At 41.4% G+C, this 25,960-nt stretch overlaps 1 protein-coding gene across 1 annotated transcript in view; it reads left to right on the top strand.

The window, feature by feature from the left end:
• Positions 1-3,221: 3,221 nt before the first annotated feature.
• BAALC (BAALC binder of MAP3K1 and KLF4) overlaps positions 3,222-25,960 on the top strand; it is a 111,030-nt gene continuing 88,291 nt past the window's right edge. Inside the window, exon 1 of the mRNA XM_020968235.2 lies at positions 3,222-3,654. Coding sequence (XP_020823894.1) covers positions 3,450-3,654 — 205 coding nt within the window. The 5' untranslated portion in view covers positions 3,222-3,449. The remainder of the gene's footprint in view (positions 3,655-25,960) is intronic.

Below are 25,960 nucleotides of genomic sequence, written 5' to 3' on the forward strand. Positions count from 1 at the left end.
GAGAGAGCTCAAGTAAGTTGCTGCTTTCACTCCACCATCTTGACTCCACCCCGATTTGAGTAAATTCTTGAAGGAAATTAGGGAAACTGTGAGGCAGAGATGAGGAGGAAGACTATTCCAGGCATGGGAACAGCTGGTGAAAAGGCAGAGACAGGAGTTCAAATGTTATGTGTGAGAGATCTCAACAAGTAACCAAAAAAGTATAAGAGAAGCATAGCTGTAAGGAATAAGAAGGTGAAAAACCCTTTGTACTCTGACCCGCTCAGAGCTGGAGTATTGTGTTCAGTTCCAGGTGCCACAATTTCTGAAGGACACTGAAGAGCTAGAAAGCATCCAGAAGAAGGCAGCCGAGATGATGGGGGCCTTGAGTCATTGTCATATCAAGCAAACAACAAGCATCTATTGTATCTACTGTATGCTAACCTGTGTTAATAAGCTCCTGCCCTCAAGGAGCTTGTAATCTAGCCTGGTGAAGAAATTTACCTGATCAATACAGATTAGTAACTGTTATGCAACTTACAATGTTAGAGGGTTGTCTGGGCCACCAACAGTTTAAGCAACTTGCCCACAGTCCAGCAATTAATATATGTCAAAGGTTGGACTTGACCCAAGGTCTTCTTGATATTTAGCTAGAAGTCTAGAGGCTAGACTTGATATTTAGCTAGAGGCATTATGCTATGATGCTTCTAAATACAAAGGAATATGAAGTAAATGTATATGGGAAGGGAGGAGAGGACTAACAACTAGAGAGATCAGGAGAGGCTGCTTTTAGAAAGTGGTGCTTAAGGCAAATCTTGAAGGGAAGTAGGGATTCCAAGAGGTGGAGGTGAGGGAGGAAAGTTTCCCATGAATAAAGTGAGGTGGGGACAATCCATGCAAAGATGTAATGTGGGAGATGGAAAGTTGTGTGGGAGCAAATACACCTGTTTGACTGAAATGTTGAGTTCACAATGAAGAGAGACTTGAGGAAATCAGACTAGGAAATCAGTTGCTTTGAGCCAAAAGATGGGCTTTAAATTCCAAGCAGATGAGTTTATAGTTTAACCTAGAGGAAGTTGTAATTTACTGAGACTTCCTGAACATGGGAGTGACAAATGTGCTTTTTGTTTGTTTGTTTGTTTTGTTTGTTTGTTTTGGTGAGGCAATTGGGGTTAAGTGACTTGCCCAGGGTCACACAGCTAGTAAGTGTCAAGTGTCTGAGACTGGATTTGAACTCTGGTCCTGCTAACTCCAAGGCCAGAGCTCTATCCATTGTGCCACCTAGCTGCCCCAAGTGTGCTTTTTGAATATCATTTTGGCAGCTATGTGGAGGATAGTTTGAGAAGAGAGATACTGGAGGCAAGAAGACCAATTAGGAGGGTACTACAGTGTTCTTAGCAAGAGGTAATAATGGCCTAAACAAAGGTATTAGTCATGTGAAAGGCAAGGGACAAGAATTGACAACTGGGCCTATATTGTCAACTGAGGACCTATATATTCTTCCACAAACATACACTAACCCTGAGAGAAGGAACACAAGCCAAGAATGTACCATTGGCAATACAAGTAGTAGAAACCACACATGTTGCTGGGGCAACTCACACCTCCGACACTGCTTGATGTCCCACAGAGCTGCTCCTTCACTGTGGTGCCATCCCGGGACAAGCTTCGTTCTTGGATAAGCTGGGGTCCTCTGGTCCTCTCCACTGTGCTCCTCTCTGCTACTCTCTGCTGACATCTTCTGGTCCCCTGCTGCTATAGGACTTTTGCTCCTCTTTGGAGATTCTTTTGCTTGACAGCCCTCTAGTTAACTATTTTGTGGTTTCAGACACCAGCCATCCACACCCAGACAGCTAGCCAGAGAAATTAGGTATTTGAACTTTTTTTTCCTCTCCTGATGCCACTCTGATCCTCTCTTCCAAACTTTTACCAGAGTGATGTTCTGAAATTTTCTTTTGTCTTATATGCCCTGGACTGCTAGCCTGGGTTTTCTCAATATCTTCCTAGGGAATTTACTTAGGAAACCTTCAAAAGGCCTGAGTGGAGCTGGGGTAAGGGTATTCCTTTCAACCCCATCACATCCTGGTTGCCATTCATATAAACACAGGAGCATTACTGAAAAGAACCTAGTGGTAGTGCAGAATCTGGCAATATTGTCCTACTTCCGTCCAGCAATCAAAATCTGTACTTAACCCGGCACACAGCATCACCACTGAACCTCAAGTGAACTTCCACAAAGAATTTGTATTGGACAGCAGGATACAGTTTACAACAGATGTGATTCCTTTCTTCCTCCTATCCCTGTGTCTTTTCTTAAGACCCATTCAAGGGGTTCATTCTCCTACTTCCTGTTCTGGGTCCAGCATCTCAGCCCAGTTCCTACAGGTGCTACAAGAATATTTATTGAACTGAATTGGGTCATTTGTCAGAAAGGGTCTTTCAGTCGGCACACCCAACTAACTATTTGTAGGGAAAGGCACTCTAGGAAGGAGCCCCTGGCTATGTTCCCCGCAGTTGAGTATTGGCATCTGAGAAGATATATACTCTTCCACAGATTCTCAGAACGGGCTCTTTAGGTTTGAGTGATAAAGACACCCCCCCCCCCTTTTGTAGCTCAGATCGAGAGAAAAGACAGCTCTGACCAAGAGCTGGAGTTTCCTTGCCTGAGAACCTAGCTCTTCCAGGCTTAGTACAATGAAAACAACAGCTCTTCCTTCGCAGCTATGGGCACGTGCGGATCTTTCTCACGGTTCCTTACTTCTGTTTAGTGGTCTCCTTATTTCCCTTCAGGCGTTCCCCCTCGTGCTGGCTGTTTCAGCTACAGTACTTGATCCACAGGTGATCGGTGGCAAAAATATGTTCCCATCAAGGTATTAGCCCGCGGGTGGGGGGGTGGAATCCTCCTACACCCGGGGCTCCAGGAGCATCTGAGGCTAGGGAGAAGTCTTGGGCAGGTAACTGGAGCCAGAGGGGGCCAGATCCAATCCCAGGAGCTAGACTGACTGTGAGGGTCCCCTCAGCTCCACCCCTGGCTGACCATGTGAAGAGCGCAGGAGTGAGGAGGACAAACGGAGCACAAGGGGATTGTGGAGACACTTCTCCAGTGAAGGAGAAGCAGCTAAGGGGAGGGGCCCTCGAGGGGGCGAGAGACTGATGGGGAGAGAGAGAAGGGGGGCCGGCAGCGGGCGGGCTTTGGAGAAGAGCGAGGAGGAGAGAGAGGCGAGGAGAGGGGGGAGAGCACAGCGCGGGGCGCGGAGAGCAGAGAGCTCCGGGGTTGAGTCTGCCAGGGTGCTGGGCTCAGGGACCGCGGCGGTGCTGGCGGCGGCGGGCGATGCTGCTGCTGCCTGCCTACCCTGGGCTCCACTGCTGTGGGTGAAGGCTCAGTCTAGCCAAACCCAACCGCCAAAGGAGTCCGAAGCGGGACTGGAGTTGGAGGAGAGAGAGAAAGGAAGAGGAGGAGGTGAAGGAGGATGGGCTGCGGAGGGAGCCGTGCCGATGCCATCGAGCCCCGCTACTACGAGAGCTGGACCCGAGAGACCGAATCCACCTGGTTGACTAACACGGACACAGACCTGCAGCTCTCAGCTACCGCTACAGCCGCCGGGCTCAGCCCCGGGGAACAGGACAGCGGCCCAGAGGCGGGCGGCCTGCGGGACCAGGGCTCCCTGTACGCGGGTAAGTGAGCCAGCTGCTCACCGAGGCCAGGGCTTCCCCCATGCCCTCACCCTGGATCCCTCCCTCCAGCCCTCCAGGGGCAGTGGCGGAGCGAGGACGCCTGGGCAGAACTCCCCCCCTGGGCTCCAGCCCATAGTCCAGCCGGATCTTTGGGCAGAAGGGAACCGAGAATTAGGATCGGGGGAGGGGGTGATCGACAGGAGGAGCGACACATGTCCCTAGGGTGGCACCCTCACCCAGCAAATCCCTTTACTGGGACTTGATTACCAAAGGCTGGCTTCCTTTGCGATTACATCCCCAGTTTCTGGATTAAATCTACTTCTCTCCCTCGGTATTTTCGCTGTGTTCGTTCATCTACAAGGAGATAGGGTGGGAAGACATCCTGCTGTTATCATAATGGCGTATCCCCTTATTCCCCCCCCATCCCCACGCACCCCCAGCCCCCATACCCCCATTCTACCACTGCATCCATGTTTCTCTCCATCTTTCTCTCTAGCCATCTCATCACCTCTCCACCCAGCTAATTTTCTCATCTACCTAGTCATCTGGTCTTGCTCTGCTTGGACTTGGATCAGATGCTTAAATGCTATATCTCAGCAGATACTGGAGAGCAGTATTTCTCTCAGCTCTCCACATTTTGGTACTCTTAGAAAGCAGCTCTTTGCCTCTTCCAGAAAGCAAAATTCGAACTTACTTCATACATTTTATGAACCCTCAGAATACCAAGCAAGAGAATTTCGTGTTTAACCAGTGTTTCTGCTCTTAAGTTTCCTTGAAAAATTGTTTTGAAAGATGTTTTCCTGCCTGGTCGGTTTATTGTTTTCTTTGAATTTTAGAATGCGACCAGATCATTCATGTTTGTCTGTTACAATGTAAATAATTCCCAGTACCTTCCTTCTCTAGTGTAAAAGGAGGTGAGACTAGATGATAGCAAAGGTCCCTCCCAGGTCTAGTTCCCATGATTTTGTAATATGAGATTCTTAAAAATATGCAAATAACTTTCAGGTCCAACCATAAAGTTAGGATTTGGAAAGAAAACAGGCTAATAATAGTGAGAATTGATATAGAATCATTTTACTCAAAGGTGTTCCTACCTCTGACATACTGGCTGGGTGGCCCTGAATAAGTCACTTAACTTTTCAGTACTCTAGTTAAATTTAGTTCTGTAAGTTAAAAGAGCAGGTTCTGACTTTAATCAATGGAGAGAGTTTCTCCATATAGGAATTCCCTCTGCCAATGAAATCACAGGTCTAATCTCTATCCCTACCCATCTTATCTAAAAAATCTTAGAGTTGAAGTGACTTTAGAAGTCAGCTGGAGGATCAGCTAGGTGGCCCAGTGGAGAGGTCATGGGCCCATGATCAGAGTTCAATCCCAGCTTCAGACATTTACTAGCTGTGTGACCCAGGGCAAGTCACTTAATCCCCATTGCCTCAAAAAAAAAAAGTCATCTGGAAGATATGCAAGATTCCACTTCTGTAAAACCTTGCATCTAGTTGAACACTTCTCCTGAGAGAGAATTCACTACTTCATTAAGTTACTCATTCCACGTACAGACAGCTCTAATTTTAAGAAAAGTCTACTTTGCCTTAAGCCAAAACACACTTCTCTTTAGCTTCCACTCATTTGTTCAAGTTCCTGGCTTTAAGAGCTGTGCAGAACGAATCTAATCCCTCTTACGCAGGACAGATCTTCAAATATTTAGGAATACAGACTTAGAAATGGAAGGAACCTTAGAAATCATTTAGTTACACACAGGAAAGCTAGGTCTAGAAAGGTTAAGTGATTTACCTAAGGCCACACAGATAAGAAATGGCATTTACTTGGAGCTGGGGTTCAAACCCAAGTCCTCTGATCTGAGGACATATCCTCCTAACATTTTTTTACTTTTCTGGGCTAAACATCCCCAGTTCCTTCAATCGTTCCTTGTAAGAAATTATTTTGAGTCTCCTCATCAACCTAATCTCCTATACTAACTGGCATCATGCTGTGACATTTTACCCACAATCTTCAAAAATTATTTTGTAGAAAAGAGGAGAAAGAGCCAACATTCAGCTATTTATTACAAAGGAGCTACCATCTTCTTTCTCAATCAGTTCAAATCAAATCAAATCAAATCAAATCTTGGATAACAATTTCCGTGTTTGGTAGCCAGCATGGCTAATCACTTGAATTCTACTGACTCACTGTGTTGTTTCTGCATCTGAGAGTTCTTAAGATCATACATCTAGGGAAGCTTGTAAATTCTCTGGTCCAATCTTATTTTGCAAATGAGAAAGCAGATGATCTGTTGGTGTTCATACAGGAATTAAAGTAGTACCAATAGAATTCTAACCGAAATGTAACCATGTCAAAGTCACAACTTTTCTCCACTGCTTCACACTGTCTCTTTTAGTTCTTTTGTGAAAATAAAAATAAATGACCAGCCAGGGTATCTTCTAAAGGAGATACCAGCAGAACAAAAACTCTGAGGTCCTATCAAATTGCAAAGTCATCAGGTATTGGTATACCTCTTATTCAAAGATAAGCCTACCTGAATTTGGAGAGACCAGAAGATTGTACCATTAAGTACTATTTTTTCTTTTTTTGGAGGAAGTCACGCATAACAACTCAGTAATGCATCTAATTAAGGTGTGGAGGAGTTAGGATGTCTACCATTGAAGAGAGTACTTAGATGAAATAACAAGACTCTGAAGGGAGGGAAATGAAGCCCAAACTGCAAGTAATGACTGGAAAAATCAGGTGGGATCACACTTAAAAGTTCTTTCATCTCCTCTCAGTCATATCTCAAAACCTTCCTGTTTTGACTCCTGCTGTCATTCTGCCTTACCTCAGAGGATAATTCCCCTCTTTGCCAAAGTTATCCTAGTCACCTGTGCCCTAGATGCCATTCCTCCATCCCTACTCTATCATTCTCCATGGCCTCTTTCCAACCTACTTACAAACATCTTCCATTCTCTCCTCTCCTAAATTAAAAAAGAGCATAAAACAAAACAAAATCTTCTCTGGACCTTTTAGCCCTCTCAAACTATCATCTTGTTTCATCTAATAAACTTCTGGGAAAAATACTCTGACCCTGCTAGATTTTCAAGTTATTGTCTACTCAGTTATCAGATCCGTCCAGTTCTCACTCTTCAATATCTCTGTCTCTTTCTCTTTACTGCAACTACCTTAGTTCATACTTTTAGATCTCACCTTTATTATAATGGTCTCCTAAGTGGTCTTTCTGCCTCCTGTTCTTAACCCCTCTCCAATCCATCATCGACACTGCTGACCAGGTAATTCTCCAGATGCACTGTTCTGATAGTCTTCTTTCCAATCAAAAATCATCAGGGGCTCCCATTAGCTATCTAATAAGGTGTAAACTTCTGATCCTCATATTTAAGGCCTTCCATAATCTGGCTCCAGCCTCTCCGGGCATGTTTCAGTTTACTTCTTTGTGGACACTACTTTCCAATCAAACTAGCTCCCCTCACACCTCCCCCCACCCCTTTACTTTACTGGCTATTCATACTGTTTGTATGTATGTCCATCTCCATGCCTTTGCTCATACTGACTCCCACTACAGGAATGGATTTCCCCTTTCCCATTCCTACCTCATAAAGTTTCTTCCTTCAAGGCCAGGGTCAACGGCCACGACTGCCATGAAGCCTTCCCAGGTGAAAGTTATTTCTTCTTATAAGTCTCATGGCTCTTTGCCCTGCCCGATCCTTTGTTCTTATCATGCTCTCCCTTATATCATGTTTATTTATGCACTTGTCTTTCCCCTTAATTATTGTAAAGTGCTTGGAAGTTGGGTTTATGTCATGAATATCTTAATGTCCCTAAGTGGGGTCAAAATGCTTTGCACATAATAGATGCTTAGTAAATGTTGAATTGAACTGAATTAAAATTGTGTATTTATGTCCTTATAGAACAGAAGTTCCTAACCTTTGTGAATGAGTGAGTGAGTGAGTGTGTGTGTGTGTGTGTGTGTGTGTGTGTGTGTGTGTGTGTGTGTGTGTGTGTGTGTGATACTCCCCTCTGGCAGTTTGGTGAAGCCTATCTTTATAGAATAATGCCTTTAATTGCATAAAATAGAATAAATATTATTACAGAGAGAACCAGTTAAATTGAAATAAAGATGTAACTTTTTCCCATCCAAGTTCACAGACCATTTGAAATCTATACATGGACCCTTTGGAGGGCAGGGGAGTGAGTAGAGGGGGGCAGTCAGTCAATAAACATTTATTAAGTACTTTCTTTGTGACGCTATGGTTAAGCACTAGCAATACAAAGAAAGACCAAAGCACTCAGTGCTCTTAAAGGGTTTTCTAATGGAGGGGATAAGACATACAAGAGACATACAGAAGATCATCTCATGGGAGAAGGCACTAGCTAGCAGCTTGGGAGGAGGAGGAGACCAGGAAAAGAAGATATACATATATATTTTTGAGAATGGTCTAAGTAATGATAGTCATAATAATAGTAATTGATGTTTTATGTCGGTCAAGTCCCTTTCAGATGAAGCTCTCGTAAAACTGGCCAGGGACTGCTTTTCATCCTGAGTATAGAGCTGAGAATAAATCTTGAGACTTCCTAGATAATAACTTCAATAAATTATTACTATTATCTTTATAATAATGATAGCATTATTAATGTGATTCTCTTCTCTCTTGGCTCCTTTCTCATTGTCCAGATGCTCCATTCTGGATGTTTTTATCCAAGATTGTCTTAACTTTTGTTCTAAAATGTGAGCTTCACTATAAAGTCCTCTTAACTCCCCTTTCATCTGTACCAGTGTGTAGAACACCAGCCCTCCATGCCTCCTCATCTTGAGCAATTCTTCTTTATGTCTTTCTTTAAGTGCTTCTTTAGGGAATCCACCCAACTCATTGAAGGCCTTCCTCTAGTTCTTTCTCATGTCACTGGTGACCAATGTACAACTTGAACTCTTCTGCTTTCTGTGCACCTTTTGCCTCTCATATTTCATCTATGATGAGCCCACCTCCATTACTGGTCATACATGTCTTTGAGAAGGTCTTTCACACCACTCTTCATACACAGTTCTTTGTCAGTGACATGCTACAAACATGCTAACACTCTCCAGCCATCTTTCCATTGCCCTTTGGGTTGTCATTTATTTAATTTTGTAATTTTTACAATTAGCTTAATTAACTTTCTAGTTAAATTACAAATAACCTAAGTACATAATTAGCATGTCTAGAAAAAAAATGTACACATTGAACACATGTGAATTTTAATTCAAGTGCAATTCTCCTAGCCCTGGCAAATCAGCAGCCAGGTGGAACACCTTCCAAATCTATCATGACTTCACAAAGAGAGGCAGTGCTTTTGAAACTAGAACCATGAAGGAAAAAATGTCCTTGCTTATAAGACACTTTGTTGTGCAGTCATTTCAGGCATGTACAACTCTTCATGACCCAGTTTGGGTTTGTTTGGTTTTTTTTTGGCAAAGATACTGAAGTGGTTTGCCATTTCCTGCCTCAGCTCATTTTACAGGTTAGGAATGGAGGCAAACAAGGTTAAGTGACTTGCTCAGGGTCACAGAGCTAGTAATTTGTCTGAGGCCACATTTGACCTCAGGAAGATGAGTCTCCCTGACTCCAGGCCCAGCACTCTATCTACTGTGCACCTTGCTGCCCACAACATACTTTAGTTACTTTTTAATGAAGCTTGGGAGTTGGTCTTCTCCTGACCCTTGACAAAGACAGATTATAGGCTAGACTTCGCCACTAACTCACTGTGTGATCTTGGAAAAGGTAATGATTTTTCCTTCTCTGGATGTCTTCAGGCAGATGCTGCATGATCATTTGTTGGGTGTTTTGTAGAGGGGATTTTTTGATCAGATACATATCAAGCTAAATTATTGTTAGGAGGTATTCTTCCTTCTTTCCTTTCTTCCTTCCTTCCTTTCTTTCTGAAAAGTCATTTGTAATTATACTCTCAAATGCCCCCACTTTAGAAACATGACTTTTCTCTTAAGAGTGAAGTTTTTTCAAACTTTGCAGAAAGTCATTCCACTTTATAGTTGTGAATGGTTGTCATAACTCCAGGAATCATGCTTATGATACCATGTTTAACAAAAGTAAAAGCTACAGTATTTGTGGCTCCTAACACAATGATTTATTTAAGCAATTAAAATACAGTAAACAGTAATATCTACAGCTTTTATTTACATACTGGTTACATGCTTGGAAAAATAATTTTAAAAATATCAAAGGGCTGGCAGTGTGGTCAAGTAGTGTGAGATTTCTATCTAGTCTTTCTTCAGCTTTTGACTCTTGATCTCAACATCCCCTACAAATGTTCCACTTCTGTGATCAAGAATTCTGAGATTATTCCATATGACTATAACCTCCTATCATTCTATCTCTCTCTCTTTGTGTCTCCTGCCTTCTGAACCAACTTTATACATTTCTCTGTTTTAGAACTCCTTATCCTCTTGCCAAATAGTCATTAATACCTTGCCAAACCCCTGCCTGTGTTGCCATCATCAGCCTCTTTGGCTTCTACTCTGCTCAGCAGTGCTAATGGAAGTCATGCCATTCTACTGTATGGATCTGCTACAAATTTATGTTGTCTAACCTCAACTAGGGCCACACCACAGCAAGGCATTTTTTTTTTTACTTTTCCCAAATTGACTCATCACATATCTCACAGATGTTGTTCCAATCTTTTTCTTCCTTCCTCAGTTCTTCCAAATTACCTCCTACTCCCTCCATCTCCATCTTATACTTTACTGAGAGAATAGAAGATGTTTGCTTTGGGCTCCCATTTCTTTCCTACTCCATGACATTATTCCACATTCTCTTCTTCCTTATTTCAGTTTTGGAGGAAGAGTTGGCCCATCTCACCCAGGCTCACTTCTTTACTTGGACCCTTGATTCCTTCCTGTCTACTTGAGCAGATTACTCCTGAAACCATCTATTTCCCCATCCACTCTATCCCCCCATTTTTAACTTCTTCCTGTCTATTGGTTTCTTTCCTGCTGCCTACATACATGCCCAGTTCTCATCCAGCTTGAAAAAAATCTTCACTTGACTGCACAATACCCTCAAAGTGTCATGCTATATATCTCTACTCCTTTTCATAGTCAAACCTTTATGGAAGGAAAGATATCTACACATGGTGCTTCCGCTTCCTTTCTTCTCTCTCACATTTAGGCCCTTTGCCATCTGACTTCTAATTTTATGAATCAGCTAAAATGCTGTCACTAAGAAAACTGCAACAAAGAGAAACTGAGAAACTAAGTTCCAAACATAATCAATTTATTAACAAGGCTAGCAATTGCCAATAGATGGGATCCAAGGCTCCTCAGTGGCCAGGGACCCCCTGACAGGCAGAGCAACTCTTTTATACAGTTGGTTACATAAGGTCCAGTGATGCAAACTAAACTAAGACTGTGATTAGTCTAACACAGAGATGGGGCTGGACTTATATTGGGTTTGACTCAGAGAGGGCATTTCCAGAGCCCATGGCAATGGGTTGGCTAATATCCTCTAGAAAGGCTCATGGTGGGCAAACATCCTATACCTGAGCTGATTCACATCCCATCACGGGCAGCAAAAGCTCATAGAATTTGAGTCTTTGTGGTCAGACGGTAGCCCCTAGGAAGCCAAGGAAGTTAAACTCTTACAAATTCTACCACTGAGAGTTGTACAATCAATTCTAAACCTGATCCAGAAGTACTGATTCCAGTGATTAGATAACAATTCTCAATCAACAATTAATACACAATACAAAATAGTGGGGTATTAATTTTCAATTTCACAATGCTTACTCCAAAGTTACCAGGACATTCTTAATTGCCAAATCAAATCAAATAGTCTTTTCTCAGTGCTCATCTTTCTTGACTTCTGAAACACCTGACGTTGTTGACTATTTTCTTCTTCTGGATACCTTCTCTCCATTGTGTTTCTCTTCTATGTATTCTTCTGTCTTGGATCTTCTACCTGTCTGGCTGTTTCTTCTCAAGACCCCTTGATCATCCCTACCTTTCAAGACATGGTTCAAAAATTGAAGCCCTGTAATCAAACACTATCTTCTTAAAGTTTTCACTTCCAAAATCTGCCTTTCTCTCTTGAAGCCCTTGTCTGTGATCAGCAACAGGTGGTAACCTCAAGTCTTCAGTTTCTTGGGCAAGATTTTACAATATTTAGCAATGCTTTCTAGATTCCTTTTAGCATTATCATTTATGCCCATCTGAATGATCAGAGATAAGTAAGTTTGAATCTATCCCTCTTCTTTTTCTTTGTAATTCCTAGGAGTTATTTTCCATTCCTACAGCTTCAAATATTGGATAATATTCCCAAATAGATTATTTACAACCATGAACTCTCTCCTAGGCTCTAGTCCCACAATTTCTAACTCTTCAGTACACATTTCTACCTTGACCTGAAAGGGTGCTGGAACCTCAAAGTCAACATGTCTAATTGGACTTACCATCTTTCTTCCATAGCTAGCTCTTAACTTAACTATTTCCTTTCATACCAACATTTCCAATAGCCTTGCTTGAAACCTTGAAGTAATCTCTAGCTCCCTCCTTTTCCTTAGCCCCTACATCTAATCAGTTACTAAGTACAACTGGTTCTCCCTTTTGATTACTTCCTGTATTGGTCTTTGTTTCTATTCCCACAGCTACCACCCTAAATTCAGGATATCACCCCAGGGTGACATTGAAATAGCCCATGAACTTGTAAACCCGCCTCAATGTTCTTAAAATAGAAATACTCAAATAGAACACTAGACACTATTTTGTTCAAGTACCCCTACCTCTGCCATGATGGAGGAGGTTTGTTTCATTATCTCAATTCTTCAGGATCTTCATTGGCTCTTACATTATTCAGTTTGACTTCCCTGAGGGATCTTTTAATTTACATTGTTGTCATTATGTATTTTTTGTCTTAGTTCTGCTTATTTTGCTTTATATCAATTTGTACAAGCCTTCAATTTCTCTGAATTTCTCAAATTTGTCATTTCTTACTGTACAATAATGTTACATTACATTAATATACTATTTCCCGCTACCATTCCACAGTCAATTGTTATTTGTTTCAATCATGTCATGTTATTCATGACCCATTTGGGGTTTTCTTGGCAAAGATACTGAAGTGGTTTGCCATTTCCTTCTCCAGCTTGTTTTTACAGAAACTGAGGCAAAAGAAGTTAAGTAACTTCTCCAGGGTCACACAGCTAGTAAGATATGAACTCAGGAAGATGAGTCTTCCTGATTCCAGGCCTGACACTCTATCCACTGCACCACTTAGCTGATTTCCCAATCAATACACACCCCACTTTGTAGTAACTCTCCAGTTTTCCCAGAAATACTTATCTAAAAGGAAGTCCTTCATCCAGTAATTAATCTTCCTGGGTTTATCAAACTCTAGGCTCCTCTTTTTCCTTGCTTGTTTCTTGATTATATGATACTTAAAAAACCAGTACTAAATAATTTTGATGACCACTGCTTCAAAAAATAGCCTGAGGCTTGGCATACAAAGCTTTCCACAATGATTCTGTTTAATTTAAAAGCTTTAAAAATAAGCACTAGTCTTTTCCTTCCTCATGCTTATTCCTACAATCAAGGCTCACTAACATCTTTATCCCTGCGAGCTGCCAGGAGTACCTCTGGGAATCATTGGACTCCACTAGTAGGCTTCAGTTATAGGGCAGAGAAGGAAAAGGAAGAAAAGAATGGAAGGATAGGCATGGGAGAAGAGAGTTAGAAAAGAAGAGAAAAGAAGTGCTTCTAAAAGTTTTTAATCTCAGGACTCCTTTACACTCTTAAAATTATTGAGGCTCTCCTCCCCAAAGGGATTTTGTTTATGTGTTTATGTTTACAAACAGTAAGGAAGTCCGGTAGGACAATTTGAGTGTTAGATCAACTGGTCTATCATAGGTCATTCTCCAGGGATTCCTGAAGGCCTTATCAAGGCAACTGCTGGGATTAGAGCCTCTAGCATCAAGTGTCCTACACAACTGAAAACGTTAATGTGGAGGGAGGATCTCAGTGTCCTATAGGCAGAATACATTTGCAAAGGCCTGATAACTGGCCAAGGAATTCTGGCCTGGGCTCTGGCAATAGGGCAGGGTGAGTAGTACCTGCCAAGGACAGAACTTGGCACTCCCCCTGTGCCTAGTGATAATGTGGTTACTGAAGTCTCAACTGCCAGACTCTCAGCACCACTGGGAAGAAGCAGCAGCTCCTAAGGCCCAGGATCAGGGTCTCTTGACTCTCCCTCAGTCTTGCAGAGCTTTGAAGGTCATGGAGCTAAGCTGCAGTGAGCGTCCATATATTATCCGAACCCTTCCTGGTCTGGTTTAGACTTGACTTGGGTCAATGCAAGATCAATGAAATTATCTGAGGCCCTTGAATAAATGAGTATGTAGGGGAGTACCTAGAGTTGGGGACCATCATCTTGCCTGGATATACAGCCTCTGATTTTGGGAGACAGGGAGGTACGGTGAAAAAAAATGCTAGATGTGAAATTAGAGGACCTATTCTGAAATATAGCTCTGATGCTTATTGCCACAAAGACCTTGGGCAAGTCACTATTTCTTTAGGCCTCAAGTTCCTCATTTGTAAAATAAGGAGATTGGACAAGGTGACCTCTCTAAGGTCTCTTCTAATTCTGGTCATGATCAAATGATCATAATAACAATGTCAGTATCTATGTAGCATTTTAACATTTGCAAGTACTTTACAAATATTTCATTTGGTGCTCATAATGACTCTGTGAAGTAGGTGCCATTATTATCCCCATTTTACAGATGAGAGAACAGAGACTGAAAGAGGTTAAATGACTTGCCTGAGGTCACAGCACTGGTAAGTCTCCGAGGCAGGATGCAAGTTCGGGTTTTCCTGTCTTCAAGTTCAACACTATATCTATAAGGCCAACCACCTAGTGTCCATTTTACACAATATCTTATGTGTACTTAGTTATTTGAGTTCCTTGAGGACAGATAGTAGGTTTTTAATCTTTCTTTGCATCTCCAATGCTTACTTAGCACAATATCTGATATACCATAAGCACTTAATAAATGCTTGTTGACTGGCTGGCTGACTCTGTCATTGAAATCATGGATCTAGTTCCTAGCCCCATCTTGAAATCTGAGGTCATTGGCCAGGAGGCCTTTGCACAGCGTTGTAGGGGCTAGGGAAATGTGAGCTGCATTGTTGGAACTGAATCCTAACACTTCACAACAACTTTGGTGAAGCCATCTGACCCATTGATGGATGGTTGGGGTCATGTCATTGTTCAAGGGTGCGTTGGTGCTCCTTCATGAAGTATCTGGAATGAGCCAGCAGGGGGCTGTGTGATGTCATGAATGGCATTGCCCAGTCTATGGCAAGGCTCCCTGTTTAGATGCAAAATGTGCTGTGGCTAAAAGCTTTGGAGTCAGAATTCCTGGATCTGAGTCCTGGCACTGGCTAGATGTGTCACGTTGGGTGTCACTTTTCTCTGGGCTTCGGTACCCCCCACCCCCTGCAAATACTCAATTATTTCAGTGCATTTGTTATTTCATCAACATTCTCTCTACTATGTAAGAAACTGAGACCCTGAGAAGGGAAGAGGCTTGCAGAAGTTCACACAGGAAGCACAAAAGACATTTGAACCCAGATCCTCTGAAATCCGGTGATCTTTTTATTGCCTCTGACTGCTTTCCTACTAGAGGTTGGTCCAAGGTGGATTGCTTTAGGGGGCATCTAGTAGAATCATGCCACAGTTTATCTACTCCTAGATGTTAGACGGCCACTAGCAGAACTGTGGAAAGAGCCCAGAGTAGATGTTTTAGCAAATTTATTATTATTATTAATTATTAGAATTAATTATGGGTCACAGGAAAATATAACTGGGAAAGGGAGGACTTTCAATTGGGATATGAGGCAATGTCCCCTTGTGGCCCTGGTTTCCTTACTGAGAAAGTCAAACTCCATTTTTTTGGGGAAAACTTAGTAACTCACCTTATCTTTGGCTTGAATACAGAGATCACCAACTTTTCCTCCCCTTCCCTCCCCCTCAAACTCCCATAACACCAAGAAAGTATGACATAGATGTGTTTTTATATATATATATATATAAAATGGATATTCTAAGTAATTAAAAAAGAGGTGATTTTAATGGCCCTTAGCCCCTTAATTTTTATTCAGAAGTGTGGAAGGAGCCCAATTTAGAAATTTTAGAATGAGACCCTAGAATTAATTATGGGTCACAGAAAAACATAATGAGGAAAGGGAAGAATTGGGGAAGTTATCTGTACTGCAAACATCAAATGTTTTGTAGACCCATCTTTGTTTTCTCCTTCAACTTCGTGGGAGTCCAAGGCCCACCAGAGAATAATGTGCTCACTAACATTCTGTGGCACAAATTTCTAATTAGTGACAACAGGGGAAAAGGTTCACAGCAAGGGGTCACTGGCAGACAGGAAGGCTGACAGTCAGGAGACAGTGGACAATTGGCTAATTGAAAGTCTTGGCAAAGTTCCTTGTGGAAATTTGGGAGATCACCATGCCCTTGTCCAATGTGTTCATGGACTTCAGAGGATGAGAAACTGAAAGGCCTGGGAGAAAACAGCAGGACTGTTTAGAAAATGGGTTGCCATAACAACAGGGAGTGATGTTAGGACCACAGCAATCATCTGCTCTTCCACCCCCAGGATGCACTGAGCAGCAAAAGCAAACAAGCAGCACAGTTTCCAAGTAAAACCTGAATCAATCATTACCTCTAAGACTGAGTTCCCAGGAGACAGAGCTGATTTCAATAGGTTGAGGTCAGTTTGCCTTGTTGTGGTAGTACATCGTGTGCGGTAGATGGGCTCAGAATGATTTCTCTGCGTGAGCTCTTGAAGTTATGGGCATTTCCCATCTTCTGGGCTCTTAAGGCAGTAAAACCTGGCTACATGGCCTGGATTCCTCTTTGGATCAAAGATTGGGAAGAGAATCTAATGGAGTGCATTTGGATGGTCTACCCAGAGGTGCCTCATTTCTGTCTCTTTTCATTTTAAAAGTTGCCTTTATAAATTCAATTTAAATTGAAAAATTATTTAGTATGGGTGCCACATTTTGTAGATGATAGATTATCATTTTAGATATGATAAACTTGAAACCGAAAGGGACCTTAAAGATGACCTAGTCCAGTCCCATAACATTACAGGTGAAGAAAGTGGAGCCCAGAAAGGCTGGATTTTATCTAAATTCATATAGTTAGCAAGTAGTAGCGCCAGGATTTCAACCCAGGTAATCTGATTTCAAACCCAACCACACTTTCCATTGTACCACATAAATTCTGAGCTGTAAGGGATTTAACAGATGAGGAAACTGGGTGATAAAGTGGCTCGCCTGCTTTAAAAATTTTATTTTTCAGTTGACAAGCATTTATTTTTTTCTTCCTTCTCTCTCCCCCATTTAAAAGAAAAACAAAATCCTTGTAACAAGTATATATAGTCAAACAAAACAAATTTCCATATGAGGCATGTCAAAAATGTATGTCTCATTCTGCACCTTGAATCTGTCACCTCTCTCTTAGGAGGTAGGTAGCGGTCTTGCGCATTGATTATTAGTTATATAACCCTTAACAAGTCACTTAACCTCTGTCTGCCTCAGTTTTCTCATCTGTAAAATGAAGAAATAATAGCACCTACTTTCCAGGGTTCTTATGAAGATCAAATGACATAATAATTTACAAAACTCTATGTAAAAACTATTCTTCTTCTTCTCCTCCTCCTCCTCCTTCTCCTTCTTCTCCTTCTCCTTCTTCTCCTCCTTCTCCTCCTCCTCCTTCTCCTTCTTCTTCTCCTTCTTCTCCTCCTTCTTCTTCTCCTTCTTCTCCTCCTTCTTCTCCTTCTTCTTCTCCTTCTCCTTCTCCTTCTCCTTCTCCTTCTTCTCCTCCTCCTTCTCCTTCTCCTCCTCCTTCTTCTTCTCCTTCTTCTCCTTCTCCTTCTTCTCCTCCTTCTTCTTCTCCTCCTTCTTCTTCTCCTTCTTCTCCTCCTTCTTCTCCTTCTTCTCCTCCTCCTTCTCCTTCTTCTCCTTCTCCTTCTCCTCCTCCTTCTTCTTCTTCTCCTCCTTCTTCTTCTCCTTCTTCTTCTCCTTCTCCTTCTCCTTCTCCTTCTTCTTCTTCTTCTCCTCCTTCTTCTTCTCCTTCTTCTCCTCCTCCTTCTTCTCCTCCTCCTTCTCCTTCTTCTCCTCCTTCTTCTCCTCCTTCTTCTTCTCCTTCTTCTCCTCCTTCTTCTCCTCCTCCTTCTCCTTCTTCTCCTTCTCCTTCTTCTCCTTCTTCTCTTTCTTCTCCTCCTTCTTCTTCTTCTCCTTCTTCTCCTCCTTCTTCTTCTCCTTCTCCTTCTTCTCCTTCTTCTCCTCCTTCTTCTCCTCCTTCTTCTCCTCTTTCTTCTCTTCTCCTTCTCCTCCTTCTCCTTCTCCTTCTTCTCCTCCTTCTTCTTCTCCTTCTTCTCCTTCTCCTTCTTCTCCTCCTTCTCCTTCTCCTTCTCCTCCTTCTTCTTCTCCTTATCTCCGGGAATCATAGTTGGTTAATACATTGACAAAGGTTTCAAAGTCTTTCAAAGTTGTTTTCCTTCACAATGTTGTTTTTAGCTTTATATTTAAATTGTTCTCCTGGTTCTATTCATTTCACTGTCAATTCATACAAGTTTTCTCAGGTTTCCCTGAAACTGTCCCCTTCATTATTTCTTATAGCACAATAATATTCTGTTATATAGAATACTTTCTTTATCTATTCCTCAATTGATGGACACATCTTTACTTTCCAGTTCTTTGCCATTACAAAAAACCTGATGTAAATATATCTAGATAGCTAGGTGGATAGAGTGCTGAGCTTGGAGTCAGGAAGACCTGAGTTCAAATCCAGCCTCAGAGACTTACTGGCTAAGTAAACTAGGGAAAGTCACTTAACCTCTGTCTATCTCAGTTTCCTCATCTGTAAAATGGGAATAACAATAGTACCTACCTCACAGGGTTATTCTGAGGCTCAAATGAGATAACATGTGTACAAACCTTCAAGTGCTATATAAATGTTGTTACTATTATTTTCTGTACATGTCTTATTCCCTTACTAAATTATAAGCTTCTTGAGGTCGGGAACTTTCTGGTGCTTACTAAATGTTTGTTGAATTGAATTGATTTTTGTTTTGTATTTAAAAGGCTTAAGGCACAGGCTTTAGAGTTAACTCTGTCTGACATCTGAGTCTAGCTAAGTATGGAGGACTCTTCTCCACCATGCCATGCCAACTACTGGGTGGTCACGGTGGAAAAAAGAGGGAGAAGGAGAGAGAAAGATGAAGGGAAAGAGAGGAGACATGTAGGAAAAGGAGGGAGGGAGGAAGGGGAAGGGAAAATGAGGAGAGCCTGGGATAGAGAGGGAGAGAGAGAGGAAGGAAGGGAGAGAGGAAGTTCTATGTTCTTCCTATGTGCCAGGTGCTGTGCTGATTTTGCATTAGGAATACAATTGCTCAGGAAATTCCATGTCAAAAGATTATAGAATCATAGATTTAGAGCTGGAAGGGATCTCAGAGGTCATCTAGTTCAACACTCTCATTTGACCAATAAGGAAACTGAGGCTCAGAGAGGAGGTCACACAGCCAGTTAAGTGGCAGATTGAAGATTTATACCCAAATTCAACTAGGTGGTACAATTGATAGAGTTCCAGGCCTAGAGTCAGAAAGATTCATCTGGCCTCAGACTCTTGCTAGCTATGTGACCCTGAACAATTCGCTTAACCTTGTTTGCCTCAATTTCCTCATCTGTAAAATGAGCTGAGAAGAAAATGGCAAACTACTACCGTATCTTTGCCAAGAAAACCCCAAATGGGGTCAAAAAGAGTCAAATATGACTGAAAATGACTGGACAACAACAAAACAACCTTTGACTCCAAACCCAGCCCTTTTGCTTTACCACATATTCCCTCCCAATCAATGTTGCTGCAGCTTCAAGGTCTGACGTTGGAAGAAGAATGTTGATAAAGGGAAGAGGGCATGAAGTTCATGCCATATCAATATCTATATCAATATCTATCTATACATCTATATCTAAATATATATTTTTGCTTTTTGGTGAGGCAGTCGGGGTTAAGTGACTTGCCCAGAGTCACACAGCTAGTAAATGTCATGTGTCTCCTGAGTCTAAGGCCAGACTTCTACCCACTGCACCACCTAGCTGCCTCAAGGGGTTTATATTCTAATGCAGGAAAAGATATTTCTATATATAGGTATTTCTCTCTCTCTCTGTGTCTCTCAATATATATCTAGAGATATAGTGTAGAGATGTAGGTGGGGAGAGAGAGAGAGAGAGAGAGGAGAGAGAGAGAGAGAGAGAGAGAGAGAGAGAGAGAGAGAGAAATGTTCACCTGTTCCAAAGACACTGCTAAGATACTGTTGGGAAGGTAGGAAGACCTCTGGACCTCTAAAATCCACAAAATCCTACTTTTGCTAATTGTAGGAGTGGAGGGAAGCAAAAGCCTTGATACTCTCCTTTCCTCCAAGGATTCCTTCTCAGAAACAGTTTTCTCTCCTCTCCATTGTCATGAGCTTGCTGGACTTGGAATCTCTTGGGTTCTAACTGGCTTAATATTTTATAGCTGATTCCTAGGGTATGATACAGTTTCCTTACCCATTCCAAATGCCCTCTCTTTGTGCAATGCCACTTCCAGTTCATCCAGTGACTCATCAGAACTATCTAGATTGATCAAAGGCTTTTCACATGCTTTTGATTGATTTTTTTTTCCCAATCAAGATGAGTTCTCATCTGGTTAAGGTACAGCAGTTACTTTAGGTGGATGGAATAATTTGATTGATCAACTCATTAACCCCCCAACTCTTACATTTAACGTAGAGAAGAGAAATTTCAGAGTAGATGTGGTGGCTGTCCTCAAGTAGATGAAAAGCTATCATTTTTAGAGGGCTCAGTCACTTGTGCTTAGTCCTAGAAGGCAGACCAAGCAACAATGGGCAGAAGTTTCAGGGAAGAAGAATTAGGCTTGGTATCAGAAATAAGTCCAACTCCCTAATAATTTGAGCTAGCCCAAAGTGGGATGAGGCCTTTCAAAATTCAGGGAGTTCCCTTTCATTAGAGGTCTTCAAATAAAGATTGGCTTTGTTGTGGAATGGATTATGTTTAGGAACAAGTGGAACTAGGTGTCCCCTGAGGTCCCTTCCAACTCTGACATTCTAGGATTCTACTTTATTGTTATGATGAAAAACTTTTTTTGGGGGAAAAATAGGCTTAAAGGAGTTATACAGATGGATTCATTGGAATGCATTACTACATCTCTAGATTTGCCTAAATTCTGTAAAGACAGTAACCATTATTGAGGGCTTAGGTCTTAATAAAAACATCATTATTATCTCCAAAGAAAATTGTGTCCATTTAATCTATTTCTTTGTGCAAAATTGTAAATATTTGAGGCATTCAACTTGTTTTCTCCTACTCATAGCATATTTGGTCACATGACTCCTCCCCCACCCCATGGGGCACATCGGGATATTTCAGATCAAGAAGGACTCTCAAAATACATACTTTCTAGTTGAGTTCAAATGCCTGGCCAATTGGACAACCATGAAACCTAATTACAATAAAGAAAGAAATTCAAATAAAATACAGTCCTCTGACTTTAACATAGCTCAACACAGCTCACTATGTTTACCTGGATATAAGCTGGACAGCCATAATTACTAATCCTGTTACTTGTTTTGATAGGAATTGGCTCAGTGTTGGAATTGAGGCTGTCTATGTGCGGTAAAAAAAATGTAATCAACTAAATCAATATTTGTTGAACAAAATTCATAGTTCATTATATCCAATGGGGAAAAAGCAGTCAAACTAGTCATTAGACTGATTGCATTTCCCATTTTGAGCAGATGTTTTGGCACCATTTAGACATGGCCTAAATCTCTTCATATTTCATTTCTAGTACTTTTGTTTGGCTGATATAGAAAGACAGATTCAGGGAAGCAGCATCAGACTCACACTCTATTCCTGAAATATACACCGTCTTTCTCACTCCGAATCTTAGAATCCTGAGCTTCCTTAAGCCACAGCTCAGGTACAACCTTCTATACGAGACCCTTCTAGATTCCACTTTTCTCCCCCAGTTGTTCGTGCTTTTTCCCTCTTGCAGTTGCTTTTTGTATCTCTTTATATACTTTGAAATTATCTGTTATACTTTATCCTCTTGCTAGGGTTTAGGCTCCTTGGGGTTGGAACTATTTTGTTTTTGTCTTTGTATTAATAAAAATAATAACTAACATTTACATAGAATTTTAAGATTTATAAAGTGGTAGTGCAAGTTAGACTCAATAACTTCTAAGTTCCTTCCAACTTTAAATCTGTGATCTTATGCTCTCGTTCCAAAGCTCTCTTATGTCATTCTCTGCTCACAACTCTGAGACAGGTGGTATTATGTCCATCTTACAGATGGGGAAACTGAGTCTCAGAATTAAAGGTTAAGTTAACCTTTAAATTAACCTGCCCAGAGTCATACAGCTAATTAAGAATCTGAAGCAGGATTAAAACTCAGCTCTTCTTGATTCCAGGTCACCTAGCTTCCTAAAAATAGCCCCTTCCCTCAAGACTAGGAAGTATCACAGGTCAGATTTGAACACAAGTCTTCTTAAATCCAAGGCTATCATATACATTGGCACTAAACACAGTGTCTTGCACATAGTAAATGCTTAGTAAATGTTTGTTGAATTTTAAGTTTTTAGCCTTTGTATATATGCACTGCTGCTGCTAGAGTCTTTGTTTCTCATAAAATTTTTCTTAGATTGTGTATTTATTTGTCTGAATAAAAGAACAGGAGGCTACATAGTATTTTGGGAGATGGGATGGGAAAAGACTTTAATCATCATGATTGAACCATTGGAATTACCAGTGTAGGAAATATGCCTTTGTCTTGATGGATAGATAAGAGATCCCAAACTTTGTACTATTCTTTTGTTAATTTGTTTTAAGGATAGCCTTATATCATCAAAGCCTTAACTTTTCCTCAAAACTGGGGAAAATGAAGTCAATCAATCAGTAAGTGTTTAGGCTTTGTATTAAGCTCTAGGGAGAAAGAAAAAGTATACAGTAGTCCCTGCCCTCAAGGACCTTACATTCCTTTGGGGTAGAAAATGTGTAAATAAATAAGCACATACAAGATACATGAAGATTAGATGGAAGGTAACTATAGAGGGAAGGGGCTATCAGACAAGGGCACCTAGACAGATCTCCTGCATTTGAGATTTGGCATTTCAGGCATTTGAGATTTGAGTTTAGCCTTGAGGGAAGCCAGGGGTTTTGTAATGGAGGGTAGCTAGTGCAACAGTATAGAGATGTGAAATGGAACATTGTGTTTGAAGAACAGAAAGGCCAGTATGGCTAGACTTTTCAGGAGGTGGGGTAGGATAATGTGTAAGAAGACTGGAAAGGTAGTAAGGGGTCAATTAAGCTGTGTTGTTGTTCCATCATTTCAGTCGTGTCCAACTCTTCCTGATCCCATTTGGGGTTTTCTTGACAAAAATACTGGAGTGGTCTGCCATTTCCTTTTCCAGCTCCTTTTACAAATAAGGAACTGAGGCAAACAGGTTTATATGATTTGCCGAGGGTCACACAGCTATTAAGTGTCTGAGGTTAGATTTGAACTCAGGAAGCTGAATCTATCTTCTTGACTTCAAGACTGCATCACTTAGCTGCCCTCGGCCAGGCTATAAAGAGCTTTAAATGTTAACAGAAGGCTTTGTACTTGATCTTAGAGGCAATAGGGAGCCACTAGAGATTATTGGGGTGGTATGAAGTATTGAGGCTTACTTGAAGGAATATGAATTTGGTGGCAGGGTGGAAGATGGATCAGAGTAGGGAGAGATTTGAGGTAGAGAGACTAATTAGAAGATAAGAAGATTGCCTGAATGAGGATTGTGGCTATAGGAGTGAAGAGAGGATTCATAGAAGAGAAAGAAATGACAAGATTGTTCACTATGGAGATAGAAATGACATGCTTTGGTAACTAACTAAATGGGGTGAGAATAAGGAGTAGAGGATGACACAGGTTAGAAATCTGGGTGAATGGGAGAATTGTGGTACCTTCAACAGTAACAGAGAAGTTCAGAATAGGAGTGGCCTTTTTTTTTTTAAGATAATAGGTCATTTTTTTGACTTTTGAGTTTGAGATTTCTATAAGACTTCCAGCTCAAATTGTCCAATAGGCAATTAATAATGAAGGAGTGCTCAGGGGAGAAACTAGGGCTAGATATATAGACCTGATAATCTGCATCGAGGTGATAATTGAACCCCAGGGAACTAATGAGATCACCAAATGGGATAATATATAGAGAAAAAAGGACCAAGGACAGACCACGGTGGGACATTCATAGTTAGGGGGTATGACGTGGCTGAAGATGTAGTAAAGGAGACTGAGAAAAAGCAGTCAAGTAGGAGGAGGAGAACCAGGTGAGAACTATGTCATTAAAAACCCAAAGAGGAAAAAGTATCTAGGACAAGGTAATCAAGACTCAAATGCTGCAGAGAGATCAACAAGGATGAGGATTAAAAAAGGACTGTGAGATTCGGCAATTAAGAGACTATTGGTAACTTTGAGGAAAGCAATTTCAGTTGAATGGTGAAGACTGAAAGCTAGATTGGTGAGGGTTTAAAAGAGAGTGAGGAGAAAAGATGGTGGCACTATTAGTCATTCAGTAAACATTTATTAAATGTCTACTATGCCAGGCATTGTGCTAAGCGCTGGGGATTCAAAGAATGGCAGGACAGTTCCTACTCTTGTAGAGTTCACAGTATAATGGGGAAGAAAATAGACAAGCAAATATATGCACATAAACTACCTACAAGATAAATAGGCAATAATTAACAGAGGGAAGGAGCTAGAAATAAGAGAGACTGGGAAAGGCTTTCCAGAAGAAGGTGGTATTTTAGCAAAGACATTAATGAAACCAGGGAAGCCAGGAGGCAGAGATGAAGAGGGAGAGCATTCAGGCATGGGGGACAGCCAGAGAAAGTGTCTGGAATTGAGAGATGAGTATCTTGTTCATGAAGGCTGGTGTCACTGGATTATAGAGTAGGGGTGTGTGTGCGAGGTACAAGAAAGATGGAAAGGTAAGGAAGGATAGTTTATGAAGGGTTTAAAATGCCAAACAGAGGATTTTGTATTTGATCTTCATGATTATAGGGAGCCACTGGAGTTTTTTTAAGGGGGTAGGGGATAGATGGCATGATCATATCTGTGCTTTAGGAAAATCATTTTGACATCTGAATGGAGGATGGACAGGAGTGGAGCGAGACTTGTGGCAGACAGACCAACCAGCAGACTTTTGCAAAAGTCCAGGCTTGAGGAGATGAGGGGCTGCAGCATGGTGGTGACAGTATCAGACGAGAGGAGTTGTATCGGAGAAAGGTTACAAATGTGAAGTCAGTGGGCGTTGGCAGCAGATTGGATATGGAGTGTGAGAGAGAATGTGGAGGAGTTAAGGATGATGCCTACACTGTGAGCTTGGTGAACTGGGAAGATGGTGGCACACTTGACAATTATAGGAAAGTTTGGAGGGGAGAGGGGAGACTGGATAGGTCAGACCACAGAGTTTAGCTGAGAAAAGGAAGTTTTATATATATCTGTATGTCATATGTTTTATATACACATATATGACAACAACTAGCCAAGATTATATGATCTAGTGAGGGTTTACTTTTTGTTTTGTTTTGTTTTATAGTGGTGGTTTTTTTTTTTAGGCAATTGTGACTTGCCCAGGGTCACACAGCTAGTAAGTGTTGAGTGTTTGGTCTGAGGCCGGATTTGAACTCAAGTCCTCCTGACTTCAGGCTGGTGCTCTATCCACTGTGCCACCTAGCTGCCCCTAAAACTTTTTTTTTAAGCAATTGGGGTTAAGTGACTTGCCCAGGGTCACACAGCTAGTAAGTGTCAAGTGTTTGGTCTGAGGCTGAATTTGAACTCAGGTCCTCCTGACTTCAGGGCCAGTGCTCTATTCACTGCGCCACCTAACTGCCCGAGGGTTTACCTAACTGGCCAAGGGTTTACATTTTCAAAAGATTTTAAACACCAAATGAGCTTTTGCATAAACAAAATAAAAGAGAAATAGAGAATTGTACATGAAACTGAATATTATATATAGCTTGCTTTTCCTTTTAAGTACATAATAAATTCAACCTATAACTTCTGAAGCTCTTCTGCTTATCTGTGTTTCCTTCTGGCCTTCCTTCTGTTCTTTTCTGCACATTTTTAAAAAAAACACTTCAATGACATTTTCTTTTGGTAACCTTATCACTAGGCCCCCTTTCTCTTCCACCTCTGCTTTC

Source organism: Phascolarctos cinereus, unplaced genomic scaffold, assembly GCF_003287225.1.
Source record: "Phascolarctos cinereus isolate Bilbo 61053 unplaced genomic scaffold, phaCin_HiC Scaffold_4;HRSCAF=312, whole genome shotgun sequence".
Lineage (NCBI taxonomy): Eukaryota > Metazoa > Chordata > Mammalia > Diprotodontia > Phascolarctidae > Phascolarctos > Phascolarctos cinereus.